Source organism: Siphateles boraxobius, unplaced genomic scaffold, assembly GCF_051911475.1.
Source record: "Siphateles boraxobius isolate OS27281-9 unplaced genomic scaffold, OSU_SipBor_1 9, whole genome shotgun sequence".
Taxonomy (NCBI): domain Eukaryota; kingdom Metazoa; phylum Chordata; class Actinopteri; order Cypriniformes; family Leuciscidae; genus Siphateles; species Siphateles boraxobius.
Window position 1 is genome coordinate 22,604,879 of NW_027509219.1, and position 22,076 is coordinate 22,626,954.

Below are 22,076 nucleotides of genomic sequence, written 5' to 3' on the forward strand. Positions count from 1 at the left end.
ATATTCCACAAACCATAACACTTGTGCATTATGTCTGATCTCGTTAATGAAGCAAGACATTTCTGAAACAGATCATACAAGAAAGGTAGAAAGATATTGGCTGATGTCTGTATTTTAAGAATAAGAAGGGGGGGAAATGTTTAATATTATTGTGCTCTAGTTTCACAGTAACAGGTTTTTACATGACCATATATCTCCGACATCAAGTTCCATCTTGAATAAACAGATTTCAGCCATAAGATAAAATTTCAGATATTTCTGAGATACTTCTGGATGTGAAACGGCAGATGTGTTGCACATCATATTACTGCCAATTAATGTAATTTAACATTAAAACTGTTTTTTTACCATGTGTACACTGAACTTCCAAATTATTCAGCATTGATTGCGAAAAGGACCCGTTCTAGACTCATAAACGTCCAACTTAAGTATACAACACAAGTTTTCCTCAAACTGACTCAATAAAAGCCCATTCATTTGCAATGTACATATAACTATCATGACATGATCATTAACTAATTAATGCAACTGATTTAGAGAATAAATTTAAGTTTATGAGTACTATAAACCAATTTGACCATAATGTTCTAGTCTTAATGTAACCACAGCCTGCTTGTTTGTTTTCAATCACACAATATATAATCATAAAACATTTTCAATCAACATACTAATGGAAGACCTAATTTAATACAACTGTGTGTATCGAGGAGAAATTAAAGATAATTGAAGTCGTGTCTCAATTCAGTAAATATGACCTAATGAAACAACCATTACTGGACAGTATGCAAAAATATAAGTACCATCAAGGTACCAGTGCTTAAAGGGATCAGCACTTAATAATTATATATATATATATATATATATATATATATATATATATATATATATATATATATATATATATATATATATGTATATGATGAACAAAGTGAAAAAAACATTTCCTTTCATACAACCGAAATGATCACACTTTTGTAGGTTTATCCCAAAGAATTAAAGTGAATTATTAAACATAGATTTGTCTTCAGTTTCAATACCAATATATATTTGTAGCAGCTGACGCTGAAAACAACATCCTCAACAAAGTAACATAATTCCAAAATAATATACCTGCTATACAGTTGTGTGGAGTACCTTTTACTTGAGTAAAAGCGCCTAATCAAACAGAATCAGGTGGACAAGAACAATCACAAAAATAAAAGCCCTACAAAGTTAAACACATACAAGAAGTGATATTTCAAGAGCTTGATGGCGCTCTGAATTCCTTAAAGAAACATACTAGATATCACTTAAATGTCCTTGCAAACCAAAACCATAATGGAAAAGAGAACTTCTAAAGGTGTTAGCCCTCATCAAGCACATGAAGAATAACATGACGCTAGTAGTAGTAAACAATGACTAGATGTTCAGCGTCCTGTAGAGGCCTATAAGATCAGATTTGAGTTTAAATAAAAAAACACTCCACAAAATCTGAGAAAATGTCAGTATTCAAAGTCAATATTTGTAAAAGTCCTTTACAAAAATTCATTTTAAAAAACCCAATGGCACCGCAGCGCCATAAAGGTGAGTGCACTCTCTCCGTTCAGGAGGGAAGTTGAAGAGCATTCTCTAGTCAGGTCCTTGAGTCCGTGAGCTCAGTACATGTCTTTATAGATCTCCTGTAAAAGCGGGTGAAGCGAGGTCTCGGATTCAGTCTTTTTGATCATCTGAACCAGCTGGGCATTCTCTGTGACCAGCTGTCTGAGGTCGGCCATCTTCTGGAGCAGTTTGGGGAAGAGATGAGAAGAGTCAGGGTGGTGCACCTGAAGATGTTGGTCCAGAGCTTGCAGGATACCATCCTGAATCTGTTCTACCTGCTTCACGTTCATCAACCCAGGACGATCTAGAGCAAAGAAAGACCCTTTTTAGCTATCATTTTCTCCTTTAGCTATTTTTCCTGTTATTATGATAAACAAGCTTTTGATCTCTTTGTTGCGTTTTCATTTCACTGACATTACCCCATAACAAATTCAGATGTGGATGTAAATTGTATAAATAACAACAATAGGACATGAGAAAACATGCTGATCAATCAAACGGCATTGCCTTACCTCCGCACAGTATGATGGCTGCCACAAACAGAGCCAGGTCACTGTCATCCAGCTCCAGGGCATTGAATTTCACCGCAAACTCAAACTTGGGCTCCATGATCTCACTGAAAGGTTTGCGTAGACTACGCAGGAACTCTCTCGTCACGAAGCCCTTCCCATTGGCCACCAGCAGCCCGTCTTTGTTCATGAGAGATGGGAGCATCGCAAATATGGATTCATGGACTCCATATTTTAACAGTGTTACCTGAAAGAGTTCCAGAGTTAAATAACCAGTAACAGAGTTACCTGAAAGGTGTGAGACAAATTTAGTAGAAGAGTATGCATTAATACTTAAAAGGTACAACATGTAACTTTTTTTGTTTAAAATGACCAAAATTTAAAGTCAATACATTGATCCTTCTTCTGTGTATTTGTCTTTCCCTGATTCACTATGGTAAGCCTATTAGAAGTCAATATTTCCCCAATGTTTTTTTTTTTTGTGGCAATATCAACATTGACCTCCACAAATAGATTTCAGTGCTTCCCATTCATTAACTAGACTGTGGCAGCCTGAAAAATATATTTAAACTTTTCATAATAACATAAAATGTCTTTAATGTCGTGTTTTGCGTCATTGCTGTCAAACAAACTAAAATCGAAAACGCATTAAAGATGCCATGTGTCAGAATTGAGTTAAAAATATACAAAAAATGAGTTACACGGATCAAAAGAATGAGAAGAAATAAGGACGATGATGTCATTAAAAAAATGAAAAGTTATAGTGTTGCAGAGATATCAACCTGAATTAGCATGCTAAATTACTAGCCCCGGCCCGACAGATGTCATATTACCAGTTTCGGCCATGGGAGGCGGTATGCGGGCAACACCAGCCAAACTGCAATACACTAATAAGTCGCAAAGCTTGTGGGCGTATTTGAACCTGATGTCAATCGTGTTGAAAGTACACCCCACTACTACAGTTCAGTTCAGGGAAGAGAGCGGAAGAATGGCTGAAGCCCTTGGCAAGAGACCCTTACCACAACCACCCGCTGCAGGGGGAAAAAACGTGCTCGGAATCACAAATAAAATCGGATAAAAAAAGGAGCAGAACCAGAGTTAACATTGGCACTGCTTTCCATCGTTGGAGACAACTAATGGAAATGAAAGATATGAGGTTTGACTCCGAACTTGCAACATTTCTTTTGGATTGGTAAGTAAGATGCTGTTAGTATTTCGCTAGTTTGAAGTTTGTTTTATATGTTTGTCTAGTTTTTTCAGGAAGTTATAACATAGAAATGTATCGAAGGCTGTTCGATATAAGTTCTAAAGTTAGCGATGGCTACATTGAAAGGTGTAATGAGAACTACGTGAGCTATATTATGTTTACTAAATTGCTTTCCTGAGGTAAATCTGACATATTTGTTCTCCAGCTATGTTATTGACCTCTGCACGCTGATTAAAAAAATGATTGGTCGGTATTATGTATGAAGAATACAGTTTGGTAAGTTGTAGCATACTGTATCTTTCAACAGTGTTCGTGTGTTTTTACTATTAGCTAGTAGAGTTGATCGGTTCACGTGCGCAAGGGATCTGTCGTGTAACGTTAACATTTACAAGCGCCAAAACGGTATTCTTTGTTTGAATTGCGTAATAACATTGACAGAATCGGTGACGGTGAATTCGTGAGAGTTCGCAGCTCTGAATGGCGCTAGCTTGGTCAATAGCAGTGAATGCTGTCTGTCAAATTAATGTAATTCAAACTAACAATAAAAATGTAATATGAACAAAACGAATATGAAAATTCAATGGTGAAGGGGAGTAGCTTGAAGATGTCATTTAAAAATCACTTGACATCAACCAACGTTCCTTTTGACTCAAAACGTCCTCTATTAGGAGTTGGCTCGGCTTCGGGTATGGCTCTAGGGTCGTTGTGAAGGTAGGGGCGGAGCATAGAGACTATGCCTTTTCTCGTTTGTTACTCTAGAGTAGATCAATTCACTTTCTGGAGGTAGACTGCCCCCATCTGGTATGGAATGTGGAGTATGAATTGATTTTTTTTGTGGATATTACACAAGGCACCTTTAAGGCTCAGTGTCCTCATCAAATCGCAAAAGACTCTGTTTGTGCTGCAAATTATTATAGCTAATAAGAGTTTTAAATATAGATTTTTTTCATACACAAACGTATCACTTCACTTCAGAAGGCCTTATTTACACACTGGAGCCGTATGGATTACATATATGATGGATGGGTGCCTTTTTTTTGTTTGGCTTCAAAATCTCATCCCCCATTTGCTCCCATTATAAAGCTTAGAAGAGCCAGGATATTTCTTAAATATATCTCCAATTGTGTTTGTCTGAAAGTAGACACCTAGAATGGCTTGAGGGTGTATAATTTTCATTTTTGGGTAAACTATCCCTTTTATTCATGCATGACATATTATCAGTAACTAATAAATATTGAATATATAATGTTTATATTTATTAATTTAGCTGGATTTTTTAAATATCTAACTAATAATTACATTTAACTACAAATCAGGGGAAACAAGTGATTGCTTCTAAGGAGCCAAAAATGCCTATTATGCCCCTTTTTACAGGTTGTAATGTAAGTCTCAGGTGTCCCCAGAATGTGAGCTCAAAATACCCCACAGATTATTTATTATACCATGTTGTAAATGTCCATTTTGAAGCAAAACACGCTGTTTTCATGCATGTATCTTTAAATGCAACTAAGCTGCTGCTCCACGGCCCCTATCCAGAACAGTGCTGTGCCTTTACAGCGTGTGCTTCAGATACTAATAAAATATCTGTTTGGTTTTGATTATCATCTCTATTGCGTGAGACTATCATGTGAGACTGCAGTTCTTCATCATCATGACATTTATTTTTTGTATACGTTTTAAAGCTATATCAGTTTAAACTTCTGATATTTGATTTTTGGAGCGCACACACCCAAAGCTCACACACAGAAAGCTGGCTGTCAAACAGCGCGTCGCTGTTTTCTTTCACTCTTATAGCTTAAACACACAAGGTTATGTCAAAAACATAAACACAGTCAGCTATGTCTGTGAACGTAAACTGCAGGGAAAGAAATCACATGTGTATAATAGATTTGTGTATTAAAGTGACAGCAGCGTTACAGCGTAACATACAGTACCTACTGCTACATATGCTGTTAATATGAATCAAACAACAACAAAAAAACGGAAAATCCCTCACTCCTCTTGATTAAAAAACTTCAGAAGCTTTAATAAGAATACATTTCATACTCGAATGCTGCTGTTGAATGGAGCACAGTCTTGAACGGCTCATTTGAGACACTGTTTCACATTTATGGGGAAAATAACAAACGGAGTGGATGGATTTTTACAATAGGGTGGGGATGTGTACACAATGAAGACATAATTATGTTCAAATAAAAGTGAGTATTGCATAATAGGTCCTCTTTAAGCAAAAGATTTAACCAATTATAAGTTAAATATGTAACTTGGATGGTTCTCACCTGATCATTTAGGAAGAGATCCACAAAGCCAGGGATGTTTTTGGCAAATTCAGTTAGCTCTCGCACAGTTTCCACTGTGGTGCACTGGCAGCGGTAGAAGACATGGACCCCAATCTCTTTGTTGGGTGGTGCTCCGTTAAGCTGATTCCAGACCAGCCCGTTTTCTGCCTGCCACAGTGAGTCCATATCATGGATCACAAAAGGCTGGAGAGATGAAATGAGAACACAATTAAAAAGAACTAAAATGCTTCTTGTTTAAAATAAAAAACAAATAACAATAATAAAAAACAAAAAAAACATTAAAATACTGGCAGAGACAATAAGCTGTTATTTATTTTGATATCAGGGCATCTTTGCTTAAAAATAAAGAATGTTGGTGGCATCTTACTAAAAGCTGAGAGCATACCGCTGTGCAGCTCGTCTTGCCCGTGAGGATGCTTCGTGCTTTCTTCTTGGTCATGTTGAGGTTTTTCAGGTAGGCTGTGTTGACGTGCTTAGCCAGTGTTTTGAGGTCAGCCCCACTAGAGCTTTTCAGGTTCTCCCCGGCGAGGAGCCCTGCCACTAGCTTCTTCTTCTCTGCCTCTGGCATACGTCCGTACCTGATTGCTGAGATAAAGAAACAAAAACAAGCTCAGCATATATTAAAAAAAGCTATTTATGTACACCAAAATAGTAATTGCTGAGTATGACTATTAATAAGCAGTTTGTACTTTTTTTCATGCTTTAAAGCATATAGGCTTCTCACCATCGTGGGACATGCCCAATGCCAGACACTTCTGGAAGCGACAGTACTGGCATTTGTTCCGGCTCTTTTTCAGGACTTTACAGGCACGCTCACAGCGCTCATACTCCAGCTTCATACGAATAGTGCGTCTGAAAAACCCCTTTAAAAAAAATAAGATGACTTACTGAAAAACAGCAAGGCACACATGTGCTTGGATTGCTGAATTATTTCACCATGGAAATACGACTGAGCATTAGGAAGCACAGTGACTTAAGGTAAAGAAACAGAGTGCTTTTATTAAAGATGCTGAAGATTTTAGACTTCAATTAGATGCCTCATTCCTTTAAAAACACACCCTGCCTCCCTCTAAGTCATGTCAGTGTATTCACATCATGCAGACTGGATTTCTGAATGGTTAAAATAATTGTATTGGCTGTTTACAGAACCTTGGGCTGTCACAGAGACAGGTGTTATTTCTCAGGATATCAATTTCAGTAATATCTGTCAGGTAGTATCGCTTAAGGTACCTTTAATGTTGGTTTATAATAGATGATGGTCTATTTTAGGCCATAAATGCACCCACGGTTTGTGAAAAAAATTGACTGCAGTAGTTGCAAAATTTCAGGAAAATTACCTTGCAGCCTTCACACGCATGAACTCCATAATGAAATCCTGAGGCTTTATCTCCACATATGCGGCACTCAACGTTCAGGCCCAAACTACTGGGGTCATCTCGACCCAGCCGTAACTGGTCTGACAACGAGAGAGAGGGTGCCTGTAATGGATCTATAAAAGTGAGAGAGAAACAACTTGAAGCATATCTTATGAGAGCACTACAAAAGCATGTTTTATGAAAAAAAAAATGAAAAAAGAAAATATATATATATATATTAAAACATTAACTATTCGTTAATGTATAATCTGGCATACATCTGTCAAATTGTCTATTGAAATGCAAGAAGGAAAAAATAATTCTATACCATATTTTATACATCATGAATCACAATATTATGGCAATTAATAGATAAAACAATGCATTTACAATTTTTTAAGTACTTCTATTGATTTTAATCTCCTATTAATTTTTCTTTGTTGAGTTTCTATGGAAGTAAAATAATGCCAAATGTTTTTGAAACAAAAAGCCTGTTGAATTGTACTACTTGAAAAAAAAATGCCTTGCATTAACCCTGGTTGTATTTTAATGCATTGTATTTTTAGGGCTTTCATTTTTATCGGCTGAAATTTAGCATGGTTGAATATTTAAGCTGTGAATATTTAAATTCAAAAAATTTCAAATTCAAAACTGATTAAAAATACAACCTATAATATTCAACAGGTCGTTTTCGGTTCATTTTATTTCGCTGTGCAAATTCGCTTCCACAAATTCCGTTGTTCAAATTCGACAGTAAATTCAACGTTGACATCCAGGAACTGCAGGAAAAGCAGTAGATTACCGAGCATAATCTCCATCTGCTGTTAGTTGAGCTCCCCAGCAGAGGGTGCAAGTGAGTGTTGTTGACGAAGACCAGAGCAACAGTTAAGCATAGACATCATATAGAGAATAGATGCCCTATTGGCCGCTGTGGCGCAAGAAATGCGGCCGCCATCTTAAACCGGTCATACTCCTATTTGCGTTGCATAGCAGCAGTAGATGCCAGAGCACTGTGCAGCATATTCCTGCTCGGACCATCACTCGGGGTTTACTTTTCACAAGTAAGATTTAAAATTTAACATTACCGTACTATTGTTTGTATTTTGTGAGTAAAATATTCAATGTGTCCTGTATCGGGATTACTTTTCACAAGTAAGATTTAACATTTAACATTACCGTACTATTGGTTGTATTTTGTGAACAAAATATTCAATGTGTCCTGTATCGTAGCTACGTGTATGACCTTTGCAGCAAAAAAACCCGCGTGAAAATCAGTTTGGTATTCATTGAGATATGATTAATTAAATGCGCTGGCAGCTCATTGCACCTGCCAAACAGATTACACTGAGCGGAGCGGGTGACCGGTGTTGTGCCGGTTTTATGCTTCTGCGTCGAATCGACGGTGACCCCCGCAGACCCCTCTGCGTCGCTGCAAACCCCTCCGCCGTAGCTCGACGTGCACCTCCAAAAAATTTTAACTACGCGTCGAGGCGATGCAGACGCCTCTTAGAGCAAGCCATTCATTCATAAAAATCATTTACAACAATTGAGCATGCATTAAGTTTTTTGTGATGATTAGCTGGCTCAGTATACATGCGGAAAAGATGATAAAGGCACAATAGCTGTTTTTATGTTTCATTCATTAACTCCATTGTTACTTTCCTTGTGTTAGGCTACATGTTATCAACTTTTTCTACCATGAACGGGATTATAATCGGTTTCCCTCGATACCTCATCATACTCAAGGATTCCCCTTCCATCAGGACAAAACGCTTAACGTAGCTTAATGGACTAATACAGTGATATAAAAGATCAAACTCGCACCTTATTGGGGAATTATGCCTACATACATGTTAATATTCCTACATACATGATTAATCTTGGAAGGGTCATAGCACTTTCATACTGCTGTCCTATATTGTTAGTTTAACTGTAACTTAAGTCGCTTTGGATAAAAGCGTCTGCTAAATAATTAAATGTAAAATTGGTTCGACATTCGCACATTTTGGAACCGTCTCTAAAGTAACATTGGTAGTCCTATAGGCCTAAACGTTTCTAACTTCAATAGCAAACTTCAATTTATTTGAATAAATTGCGCATTATGCCTGACACCTACATGAACACTTTACAGTTGGTTTTATGACTGCAAGTCGTTCTCTTCAAATGCTATTGAAGTTAGAAACATGTATACCAATGTCGTATGTAACTTTAGAGACAGTCCCTAAATGTGCGAATGTCCAATGTCAAGCCAACTTATGCCAGTATCACTGAAAAACGCTCAGCTTTAAACTTTGCGCGTTAAGTTAATATTCTGAGTCCTTCTGCTTGCCTGCGAGTTTGGTCTTTTATATCACTGTATTAGTCCATTAAACTACGTTAAGCGTTTTATATGTCCAGCATGGGAATCCTGACGTATTGAGGGAAACCCTAGCCTACTGCATGCAGCACAATCGCTGCAATATAAGGTTGAGGCAACTAAACAACCAATAGATATGTCAAACTGAAATGTAACATTGGATCTGTATACATCCGCATCGGGGGAATAACATTATAATCTCGTTCACGGTAGATGTGCATGTAGGCTACACAGGAAAAGTAATCGTGAAGACACTGAATTTCACATAAAACATAATAATCACAAATACACTTACATTGTTGTAAATGAATTTATGAATGAATGGCTTGCTGTAACCATAGATATGATGTCTATGGCTCTAACTGTTGCTCTGGTCTTCGTCAACAACACGCGCTTGCACCCCCTGCTGGTGAGGTCGACTAACAGCAGATGGAGATTATGCTCGGTAATCTACTGCTTTTCCTGCAGTTCCTGGTCGTCAACGTTGAATTTACTGTCGAATTTGAACCACTGAATTTGTGGAAGTGAATTTGCAAAGCAAAATAAAATGGATCGAAAACCGCCTGTTGAATATTATAGGTTGTATTTTTAATCAGTTTGAATATTTTGGAAGTGAAATATGAAAGGTGAATATGGATTATTTAAATTTTACTAATGAAAATGTGTTTGAAATGTTTTGAATTTAAATATTTGCAGCTTAAATATTCAACCATGCTAAATTTCAGCCCATAAAAATGCAAGCCCTAAAAGATTTCCATTACACGAGAGTAGATGTTAAAACTTCATGCTGATTTGTACTCGGCTTTCGCCAAGATAAGCACCAACTAAGACGTAGCTTTACAGTAACCTATGCTTCTCCATCCATTTACGCTTCTTTCCATCTGGTGACGTGAATCTCCTTCTGTCTGGTGTTAATAGTGTATTTGCGCGTCAGCACACACAACGGCTGCAACCACAGTGCGGTCCCCCCATAACAACCCTCTGGATTGAGCGGAGTAGGGAACATCTCTAGGGTCTTCAAGTGGGCACCTTCCGTCCTCAGTGTTTTTCGTCGACTAGCCCACGACACCTCAAGAGGGCTCGACAGTGACTCTGGCGTCCCAGAGTCACCCCCCTCCGTCCCCCACTCAACTCAGCCCAGCTTACTGACCTCTACTTCCCTCTTGCTGCTGAGACCTAACCACAATCTCACAATCTCTCCGCAACCCAACCATACGCGCCAACCCGTTTGACTAAGGCTGTCGAGCCCCACTGGTGCGTTAATATGCAGTTTCAGTGGCAACTGTTCCGTATGGCATACCACCTACCGCAAAACACAATATCTGCCCAACCACCCGTCATTCACGCAATATACACAGGAACGTAATGACTGTAAATACTATACAACCTCTACAAATAAACCAACAGTGCTGCTGAGACCTAACCACAATCGCTCCGCAACCCAACCATTCGCGCCAACCCGTTTGACTAAGGCTGTCGAGCCCCACTGGTGCGTTAATATGCAGTTTCAGTGGCAACGGTTCCGTATGGCATACCACCTACCGCAAATCACAATATCTGCCCAACCACCCGTCATTCACGCAATATACAGAGGAACGTAATGACTGTAAATACTATACAACCTCTACAAATAAACCAACAGTGCTGCTGAGACCTAACCACAATCTCACAATCTCTCCGCAACCCAACCATACGCGCCAACCCGTTTGACTAAGGCTGTCGAGCCCCACTGGTGCGTTAATATGCAGTTTCAGTGGCAACGGTTCCGTATGGCATACCACCTACCGCAAAACACAATATCTGCCCAACATCCCGTCATTCACGCAATATACACAGGAACGTAATGACTGTAAATACTATACAACCTATACAAATAATCCAACACCCTTCAAGTTTTCAAGAATTCTACGAAACCGTAGCATGGCAGCCTGTACTCAGCCAGCTAGAATCTTTCCGTCTCAACCACAGCCAGTTGCTGCTCCTTTCTGCTGCTTCAGATAAGTTCTTTACTGTGCGACGCAACTCTTGACCACTGAATCCGACGTCTCTGAGGAACCGGGTTGTAGAGTGTGCCACAAAACCTCGACAACCCACTTCCACTGGATAAACCTGGACTCTCCATCCTCGCTGTTCTGCTTCAGTGGCCAGATGAGCATACCGCAATTTCTTCCTCTCATATGCCTCATCTACCGCATCCTCCCATGGCACTGTTAACTCTATCAGTTGAACAATGCGTGCTGATCCAGACCACAAAACAATATCTGGTCGTAGGTTAGTGGTGGCAATCTCAGGTGGAAAAATAAGCCGTTGATCAAGATCAGCCAGCATCTTCCAGTCCCTAGCAGCTTCCAGTTGTCCTGGGCGAGAATTGGTGTTAGCACCTTTTCTTGGTGGTTGCTCGCCTGGGCGGAGGAATATTGTCTTCTGCGTGTAATGTTTTGCTAGAACAGGCGGCAACTTATTGGTCATACAACGCTTAACTTCCAATGCCAAAGCCAAACATCGCAATACTTGGTCATGGCGCCAAGTAAACCGACCTTGGCTAAGAGCCACCTTACATCCTGTCAAAATGTGCCTTAATGTGGCAGGTGATGAACACAAAGGACAAGAGGGATCCTCTCCTACCCAGAGGTTTAGGTTCTGCGGTGATGGGAGAACATCATATGTTGACCTAATAAGGAAACTGATCCTACTCTCTTCCATTGACCAAAGGTCTTGCCAGCCCATTTTTCGTTGTTCCACACTCTCCCATCTCATCCACTCTCCCTGCTTGGCCTGGGAAATGGCCTTTATACATCTCATCCTCTCCTCCTGCTTTCGCACCTCGTTGACTACCAGCTTCCTCCTTTGAGCTGGGCCTGCCTTGTGCCATTTAGGAGGAGCTAAACTGAGCCCAAAACCCCCTCTTCCATGCTGTACCTGTCCCACGATATCCCCAATTTGAAGGTCAGCCTTTGCCTCTACTACAGATTTCTTTGCTGACCACTTTCTACCAGTTTTTACCACAGGGGCTGCCTCCCTTACACATTTGTCGCGTGACTCTGTTAAAGTCATTTCTGACCTTGGCACACTTAAACTCCTCGGTTAAAGCAGAGACTGGCAGCTGCAATACTCCTTTACTATAAAGTCCCACTCTGCTGAGGCAGCGTGGAACTCCCAACCATTTCCTGATGTATGAACTTATTAACGCTTCCAGCTTATCCACTGTTGTCAAAGAAACCTCGTACACAGTCAGTGGCCACAGCAACGTTGGCAGTAGACCAAACTGAAAGCACCAGAGTTTTAGTTTGCCTGGTAGATCACAGCTGTTTATGCTCTTCAACCCTTCCACTGCTTGTCGTCTAACTTCTCCCACTCGAACTGTGTCCTTTAGATCCCCATCGTACCATCTCCCTAGACTCTTCACTGGCTTCTGGGAAACTGTTGGTATTGCCTCACCATTAATGAAGAATATTTTATCTACTACCTTGCCTTTAACTATTGAGATGCTCCTTGATTTAGAGGGCTTAAATTGCATTCGTGCCCATTCAATATTATCTGTTAACTTCCCCAATAACCGATTAGTGCAGGCTACCGTTGTAGTCATGGTTGTCATGTCATCCATGTATGCTCTGATTGGTGGTAGTCGCATCCCAGAAGCCAAGCGCTCTCCTCCTACTACCCATTTTGATGCCCTAATGATTACTTCCATTGCCATGGTAAAAGCCAGTGGAGAAATGTTGCATCCTGCCATTATTCCAACCTCTAAGCATTGCCATGTAGTGCTGAATTCTGGAGTTGAGAAACTAAATTGCAAATCTCCAAAATAGGCTTTCACTAAATTTGTTATCGACATCGGTACCCTGAAAAAATCAAATGATGCCCAAAGAAGCTCATGTGGCACTGAACCATATGGATTAGCCAAATCCAGGAATGTCACGTGGAGCTCCTTCCTCTCCTTTTTAGCTGATTGTATTCGTTGCCAGATAACACTGATATGTTCTAAGCATCCTGAGAATCCTGGAATGCCCGCTTTTTGAACTGAAGTGTCAATGAAGCCATTCTTTAATAGGTAGGTTGACAATCTCTGAGCAATAATGCTGAAGAAAATTTTGCCTTCAACGTTTAATAGTGAAATAGGGCGAAACTGACTGATGCTTGTAGCATCTATTTCTTTGGGTATAAAGACTCCCCCTGCTCGGCGCCATGATCTAGGTACAACCTGCTTTTCCCAAGCCACTTTTATCAATTTCCACAGAATCCTTAGAACTCCTGAAGCACTCTTGTACACTCTGTACGGAACTCCATTAGGCCCTGGAGATGATGAAGCCCTTGCCTTTCTCACAACCTGCTCTATCTCTTTCCACTTAGGTGCACAGACCTCCATTTGGTATTCTGGTGGATTGACAGGTGGGATGTCTGACGGAATTGACATAGGCTCATGCCTTTTTGCATCTGTATGCGTTTCCTCCAAATATCTCTCTAGCTCAACCCTAGATGCTTTTAGAGTGCCATTCTTCTCACTGGTGAATAACTTCTTTATGAATTTGAATGGATCTTTATAGTAATTAGCCCTCGCACGTTCCTTCTTTTTGTAGCGTTTCCGTAGGCGCTCAGCTCTGCGTAATGTTGCAAGCTTATCTTTTATGGCCCTTTGTAAGAGATTGAGTCCCTCCTTCTGACTTTGTTCCGCTCTTTTCCATTGCTTCCTCAGCTGTCTCCTTTCTCTAACTAACCCTTCAATTTTCTGCTGCCGTCTAGACAATCCAGGAGTAGTTTGTACTTTTTCCTTCCTTTTTTCCACACCAAACCTCTCACTTCCATATGCGTAAATGATGTCCCCAAATTTAAATACAATGCATTAAAATACAAGCAGGGTTAATGCAATGCATGTTTTTTTCAAGTAGTACAATTCAACAGGCTTTTTGTTTCAAAAAAACATTTGGCATTATTTTACTTCCATAAGTTTCAATCAAGGATGAAACCAAGTTAAAATCGAAGTCATAAAAATATAGTGTGTATAAGTAAAAGTATTAAAAAATATATATTAAATATACAATTAATACATGTGCAAGAGCCATTATGCTCTATTTATAATTTGTTGTAATTCCATTGTTGGACACTGGGTAAGTAGCCAGAGAGCAAGTGAAGTCAGGTGTAACTAATGAGGGAAGCAAACAATTTTTGACCTTGTCAAAAATTATAATTTGATAATAATTTGTTTTAGCATCGGAACTGTGACAAACAAAGGAAAAAATGCAGTACTAGACTGGAAGCGTCTTGTTTGGATCTCACGCCTCACACTTCTAAGTGACAAGGTGGTCATTGTTGCTACAACATGAATATACAGTTGTGGTCAGAATTATCGACACCCTTGGTAAATATGAGCAAAGATGGCTATGGAAATAAATCTGCATTGTTTATCCTTTGATTTTACATTCAAACAATTCACAAAAACGAACCTTTCGTTGTAGTAAAACGATTGAAATTGAAGAAAATAAAACCAAAGAACATAGTTCTGATGCACAACTTCACAAAACAAAGACAGTAGAAGTAAGAAAATAGTTAAAGCATTGAAAATGTCCATTTCCACCATCAGGGCAATAATTAAAAAGTTCCAATCAACTAAATATATTACAAATCTGCCTGGAAGAGGAAGCATGTCTATATTATGGTCTTCATACACGATAGTTCGAGTGGCCAAAGACTATCCAAGGATCACAGCTGGAGAATTGCAGAGAATAGTTGTGTCTTGGGGTCAGAAAGCCTCCAAAAATATCTAACAGCACCTATATCCCCACAAGTTGTTATGGAGGGTTTCCAGAAAAATCCTCTGCTTTCATCCAAAAACAAAGTCCAGCATATTCAGTTGTCAGACACTTCTGGAATTTCAAACAGGACTGTGCTCTATGGTCAGATCGAACTAAAAAATTAAAAAAGAGCTATTTGCAGCAAACCCACAAGATGGGTTTTTACCTGTTACAGAAGTGTCACTATTTTGTTGAGGAGACTCCTGCGGCGTTCCGTCTCCATTCTGTAGATTCGCCCCCCGTGATCCCTTGCTGCCGGGCGAGACCGCTAATCCTGTGGTATCTGACGTCTCGCTGCCTTCGACCTCCTCACCCGAAGCTGAGCCCGGCTCCTGTAGGTCTGACATCCCTCCACAGTCCGAGGATGCAGACTGACCCTCCTGGACTGCCTTCCATACAGTGTCTTCACGAATCGTCTTAAAGTCTGTCCGTGGAGACGACTGGTCCTTCGTGACTCCATCTACTGGGCCGTCACATTTCATTTCTGAGGTAGGTTGCTCAACCTGTTCCATGCTCCTCCCGTCTGGCTGCTAAATCTCATAACCATCCATCAAGTGACATTGCCTCTGCAAAGACAAGACAGGCAAAGGGAGGTCAATTATTGCAACAGTGCCTCAATACAACAACACCGTATCAGAATAAGACCATCACAGTTGGAGAAGTGACCTAGTGTGTAGTGCACATGCTCCAGAGATTGTGCAGGTGACCTGAGTTTGACCTGAGATCCAATATACTGCTAGAGTCATTTCCTGACTCCACCCAACCCCCATAACCTCTCTGCTGACTCAAAAAATAAAATTAAAGACAAAAACGAATGACAGCATCAATATCAAGCACAGCAAGGCTTTGTTCACACTGGAGGAGAAACCCAATTTATTTCTTAAAATCTGATTGCAGTGTCTGATATTTCAAAACATAAACTGCAAAAGTAGGGTTCTGGAAGTAGAAATCTCGTTAATTTGATGCAGAGATATTGATTTTTAACAATAAACAAAACAAACAAACATACATGAGATCCACGAATCAGAAGCTGTCATATGGTGACACTACCGTTTCAAAGTTTGGGGAATAATAAAAATATAAAGCAGGAATACAAAATATTAACACTGATAATAAGAAATGTTCTAAGCACCAAATCAGAATGTTAGAATGATTTCCGAAGGATCATGTGACACTAAAGAATGATGTTAAAAATTATGTTTTTAATGTGTTTTTGATCAAATACCCAGCCACGGTGAGAATAAGACACATTCAATAAATTTTTTTTAAAAACCTTACTGACCCCAAAACTTTTGAATTGTAGCTTAGGCCCTATATAAAAATTATAACTACAAGATTTGCAGTGTTTCCTGGGATGAGTAGTTCATACCCTCATAAAACACTTGTAATTACCTTTAGTTTCATTTAATTATTTTGTGCTTCAAATCGAAGTTTTAATCTGTTATCTCAGTGTTGGTTGGTTTGGTTCATGGCATTGAGCTTTTTTAAATGCCTATGGGCATGGGGAAAAAATTCCTGGGAAAATGCATAAGCAAGGCCACTGAAAAAGTGGGCGGCCGGTTAGCATTGCTGTTACTGTTTTAGGGATGGCTCAAACATTTTCAAGAAAAGTTAATCCATAAACGTAGAAAATAAGAAAGTAGCTTTTGTCTTATCTACCTGGCCTTTCATTCATTCACCACTTCCGATTACATGACCTTTATCTTTTTGAAGCAGTCAGACGAAGTCGCAAACTGTGCAGTCAGCAATTACAGGTCGGTGGTATATTTAGTCTACATAGAGTGCGAGGTGATAAATCCATTATGAGACTCTGCTAGGTTGTTTACTTAAAAAGATAAGATAACCTTGCAAAGAAAGCTCCTGTGGGAAGATGTTATGACAAATATAGAAAGAGCTCGCAAAACATTTTGGTTGTTCAAAACTAACATAATCAAGAGACCGAACGAGAATGGTATATCAATGGAGAAAGACCTATTTGCATGAGCAAACAGAATAAAAAAAATCAGTCAATACAAACGTTAATATATACTGTGTTGCTTCTGGTTGACAGTGTACTTACCAAGTAATAAAATGTTTTAAAGGCATAGTACACATAAAAATGAAAGCCCCGTCATCATTTACTCACCCTCATCTCCTTCCAAACCTTCTGGGGAACACAAAACAAATTGGAGTCCAAACAACATTGAACCCCATTGACTTTCATTGTATGGACAAAAGAAACTCCCCACAGAAGAAAGTAAGTCATACAGGTTTGGAATGACATGAGGGACAAAGCTATTCGACTTCGGATGAATGAGGTCACGTCCATGTCTAGCACTCCACAAGGAAGACAATGATAACAGATGTGAGGGTCATACGGAGGATGGAAACCACTACCAAACAGACTGTAATCCATGGATTCTGACAAGAGGATTACGCAGTAGCCACATCGATGTAACTAGCCCCAAACAAAGACAAAGCAATTTAATAAGATATCTCAGTTGTTATTGAATGACACTGGCTAACATGGGAAAAACGGCACCACCATATACGAGGAGGCTTTACGTTAACTAATAAAGATGCACAGAAAATGAAGCGATCAGAAATGCTTTGAGCCAGTGTTCAGACTTGTCAGCAACCCGTCATTCTGGTTTTCAGCTTATCTGCATTGTAAGGTCGCAAACAAGTGGCGACCCACACAGAGGAACTAAATGAGTCAGTGTGCGGAGGTTATGACAGACACGCATAGCAGCCACTGGATCTCTCAACTGCTTTGTTTTTAAGGGGAGACACTACAAGCAAAACCAAATTGTTGTGTTTTTTCCATGCACTGCTCAATTTTGAGATGTTGGACTATTTTGCTTCCATAACATGCCTTCTTTTAGACCATTGGAAAGGAAATATCTAAAATACACATTTAAGAGTTTATTATATTACACATCAATTTGCATCTGTAGATTTCAATTCACTGAGTCAGTAGTCTCCACTTCAGTGGCACTACTTACATACACACACCTTCAATTTTATTCCTATCTATATTCTGAATGTTTTTTTATCATTCGCCTGATTTATACTGTACCTCACTTTATTCCTAAATATGGTGAAAATGTTTTTTTTTCTTACTCCTGACAGTATTTTTTGATTTTATGTTTGATAAAAAGAGTTAAAGTCCCTTATGTAAAAAACATTAATATTCTAACAAAATTAACCACATTTTGAACTTAGCTTTATCCAATGTTCAGACTTCTGTTCTGAAAATGTTTCAAGAAAACATACAATACAAAACAATTGTCTTGTACTGTGAGTAGTCAACTGAAGAAGTATGATGAAAAAAGTAATTCAGAAAGCATCTTAACCCTTAAAAGAGGTCTTAAGGTCAAAATTGTAAGGAGCACGGACAAGGACTTTTAAGATGCTTAAGAGTTTCTTTAGCAGAGGAGAAAATGGCAGAAAGACGAAGAGGGAGAAGAAATGTGTTGCAGACAATAGATGACAGTGAGTTAATAAGACACTATAGATAGATCGTGCAGGGGACATGTTTGTGACCGATTTTATTAGAGACACAATAACATCTCCGACACAGCGCAGGAATGGCGTAGTGCCAGAAATAAATCACTACTGTACATTAAGATATTTGGGTAATAACTAATAGCTGGGAAAATGCATCAACGCAGCAGTGATGATTTGGGTCTGTCACAAACTTCTGTAAGCAGAGTGATCACAAACAATTACAGCATTCCAGAACCTCTTATTGTGTCGCAGTTCATTTTGTTTACACTGGACATTCCCACCTTGCAGGCTCAAAAAAATGCATTTATGAATATAGCAGGCTTCCGCACAAGCAGGGGGAATGAACCGTAAATAATTTATTATTAACCGCTATAAGCTCCCACGTCTGCTTCTGCTGTGACACCCGGCCTGAATTTTCCTTTAAGGATGGCCTTGTGTTCATCCACAAACTGGGCTCACAGTAAACACTGTTCCTCTGTCCAGTTGAGCTTTCTTGTTTTTTTATTCCATGTTTGCTACATTAAAACCAACATTCAAACCACCACTTAAATAGACTGGAAAAAATGTTATCATTCTAATCCAATCAAATACCTTATAGGAAATTAAAAGTATGGTAAATAAAAAAAAGGATTTATATACACATATATAATGTGTGTGTGTGCGTGTGTGAGAATGGTCGATTAGGAAAAATTACGCATGTAATTTCAATGTGAAGGCTTAGAATAGGCCCTATACTTAAAATCACTCTTTTTTTCCTTATTGGACAACAAACCAATCACAGTCTTCAAAAGATTGTGTCATACATAGCAACGGGGTCAACCCCGCCTCCTCACTAAGATAAAAGTTTTTGTCTTTCCTTACTCAGAGTTGCTCTCAGATCGGTCCCGAATCGCTCTTAAGCTAAGACTCCTACGTAAAAGATTTTAAGCTAAATTAAGAGTTTTCTGAGAGGATTCTTGGAATCTTTATGAATACGGGCCCGAGTCTTGCCTTAAGAATAAAAGGACAGTAAAAAAAACCTCAAGGCACAACAAAATGCATTATGACAAGATATACTTGTACAAAATAACTGCTGACCATGACCAGGCAGTAGATATTTACCTATATTGTTAAAACTTTAACTTAATCAGAGTGAAAGTATGCAGTCCATGTTCTGTGTACACAAGGTCACACTTCATACTTCTACAAAAAGCCTTTCAAATAGAAAAAACACAATTTTCACTTATTCTAAGCAGTATAATAAACATTTAGCAATGCAACAAGCTTCCTCAAAACTTATTTTAATCTCTTAAAAGAGATGGTGTCAGTTTGATCCAGAAAACAGTACTCTTCCAAGCAATTGCTAAATTTCCTATGATAATGTGTTTCTTTAATTTGCCAGTCACCATTTTTTAATATGTGCAACCAAAAACGTTTTAGTAAAATACATTTTTTTAAACCCTTTTCTATGTAGCATGTGCTGAATAATGCATTCCCGTGCTTACAGTATGTTAATAGTTAGCAGTTTAAATCTAACTTAAGTTAATATGAACAACGCTTGGTCGAGGCAGCAAAGGCTTACAAGTATAATACACGTGGTGAAATTCAAAATAATCAAGAAACAGTGAATTACATGAAACCCACTGCTGATTAACCCTAATAAATGTGTGTTGACATAATACAAAATAGGCAAACATCTAGCCAGATACAGCCTGACAGACACAACAAATCTCCCTAACGTTAGATGACAAAATCATGACTTCAAAACGGTGACATCAACTAGCTAACAGACAAAAACATACATTTATTCTGATATGGACACATAACGTTATAGTTTGCTAGTAACGTTAATCAGATAAGTACACACGAGACTTTATTTAAGAAAAACAGCGAGTTTTGGCTAACTAGCTGTTTTGGTTTACCTTGGTGTTTACGGGCCAGGTTCGAAGTTTCCCAAGGGTCGATCAAATATAAATATACTCTTCTGACGTGAAGTTAAGTTGTTTTGAGACTCAAATGAGCCCATAGTCCGTCGGTTTACATCAGTTTTGCCATCACTGTGTCCCCGTGTCTCTTATTCCACACATGCTAGTCTGAGGTTAGCACTAGCTAGCTTAACGCTAACATGTTTTTGTTTAGTTTTTTATTTTCTTGTACACGCTTTCAAAATTCTCCTGGTCAAACAATTACATTTAAATAGGGTTAATATTAAAATAACAGGCGCTTTCGTTTCATATTTCTGTTATATCCATTCTTCTAAAACCCAATCAAAATACGGATGACCATCGCGTTGTTATTCCTACACTTTTGCTCAATCTGGTCTAGTAACTCCATTCACTGTGATTACTCGGTTGTCAGGGATGACAGAAATAAAGGAACTAGAAAAGATGCGTGTATAGGGTATGCTGCAGGGGCCGCTCCTCGGCCCAAAGTAGTCCATGAGATCACTAAAGAGCAAATCAAATAATCGAACTCTTTTGACCACCGACATTTAGAACAACCATATTCAAAATGTAATTTAAAAAATATATATATTTAACTAAATACGCGTAGAAAAATCCACCTCTATAAAAGGATTTTTCAACTTGAGTGCAACCATAGACTGTAAAAAATAAGGAGTGCAACACATTTTCCTTTGACGTATGGCCTAATCACGTGATATGTGTTTGTCTAATGACAGCTCGATTCTAAGGGGGTTTAGTCAGGAGACATTGGTTTCAGAATCTATTTTCCTGTCTAGGTATTACAGGCGTTTGTGTGGTTGACAGCTACGGAAAAACATGGCGTGAATGTTACGTAATACAAGGTGGCTAGATTCCGCTAGTAGCAGATAGATGAATATTAATGACGCTCTATGAATCATAAATGTTTTTTCCTGCGACTGCGAGGGTTGAAATGGTGCTCTCAACTACTGGAAAATCCCTTGTAATAAAAGTTTAACCAGTATTTATGAGTAATGAGTTAACAAATAAGTTCAATTCAATGTATTAATACTATTGTTAATCGTATTTGAATGACTTTTGTGAGTTCCAAAGTGCTCCTGTAGATGGGGCCATTAGACAGGAGTCTAACAGATGGACTTGACCACACAGATGCATCAAGACATAGCTGAATGTCCGCTGTTCGTTCTGTATAGGTCCTTCTCAAAAAATTAGCATATTGTGATAAAGTTCATTATTTTCCATAATGTAATGATAAAAATTTAACTTTCATATATTTTAGATTCATTGCACACCAACTGAAATATTTCAGGTCTTTTATTGTTTTAATACTGATCATTTTGGCATACAGCTCATGAAAACCCAAAATTCCTATCTCAAAAAAATAGCATATTTCATCCGACCAATAAAAGAAGTGTTTTTAATACAAAAAAAGTCAACCTTCTAATAATTATGTTCAGTTATGCACTCAATACTTGGTCGGGAATCCTTTTGCAGAAATGACTGCTTCAATGCGTCGTGGCATGGAGGCAATCAGCCTGTGGCTGAACTTTATCACAATATGCTCATTTTTT

General features: G+C 38.7%; 1 protein-coding gene across 2 annotated transcripts; it reads right to left on the reverse strand.

The window, feature by feature from the left end:
• Positions 1-1,017: 1,017 nt before the first annotated feature.
• ppardb (peroxisome proliferator-activated receptor delta b) lies at positions 1,018-21,168 on the reverse strand. Of its 2 annotated transcripts, none has more exons than XM_077223612.1 (8): positions 20,485-21,168; positions 15,261-15,660; positions 6,932-7,083; positions 6,319-6,457; positions 5,980-6,179; positions 5,574-5,777; positions 2,091-2,334; positions 1,018-1,882 (listed from the first exon to the last, which is right to left on the reverse strand). In XM_077223612.1, exons 2-8 carry the CDS (start codon positions 15,604-15,606, stop codon positions 1,635-1,637), a joined length of 1,533 nt encoding a protein of 510 aa, XP_077079727.1. In that variant the 5' UTR covers positions 15,607-15,660; positions 20,485-21,168; the 3' UTR covers positions 1,018-1,634. The 2 variants fall into 2 exon arrangements, with proteins under 2 accessions (XP_077079727.1, XP_077079726.1); XM_077223611.1 differs by having other exon boundaries at positions 5,962-6,179; positions 20,485-20,907.
• Between the last annotated feature and the right edge of the window lie 908 nt (positions 21,169-22,076).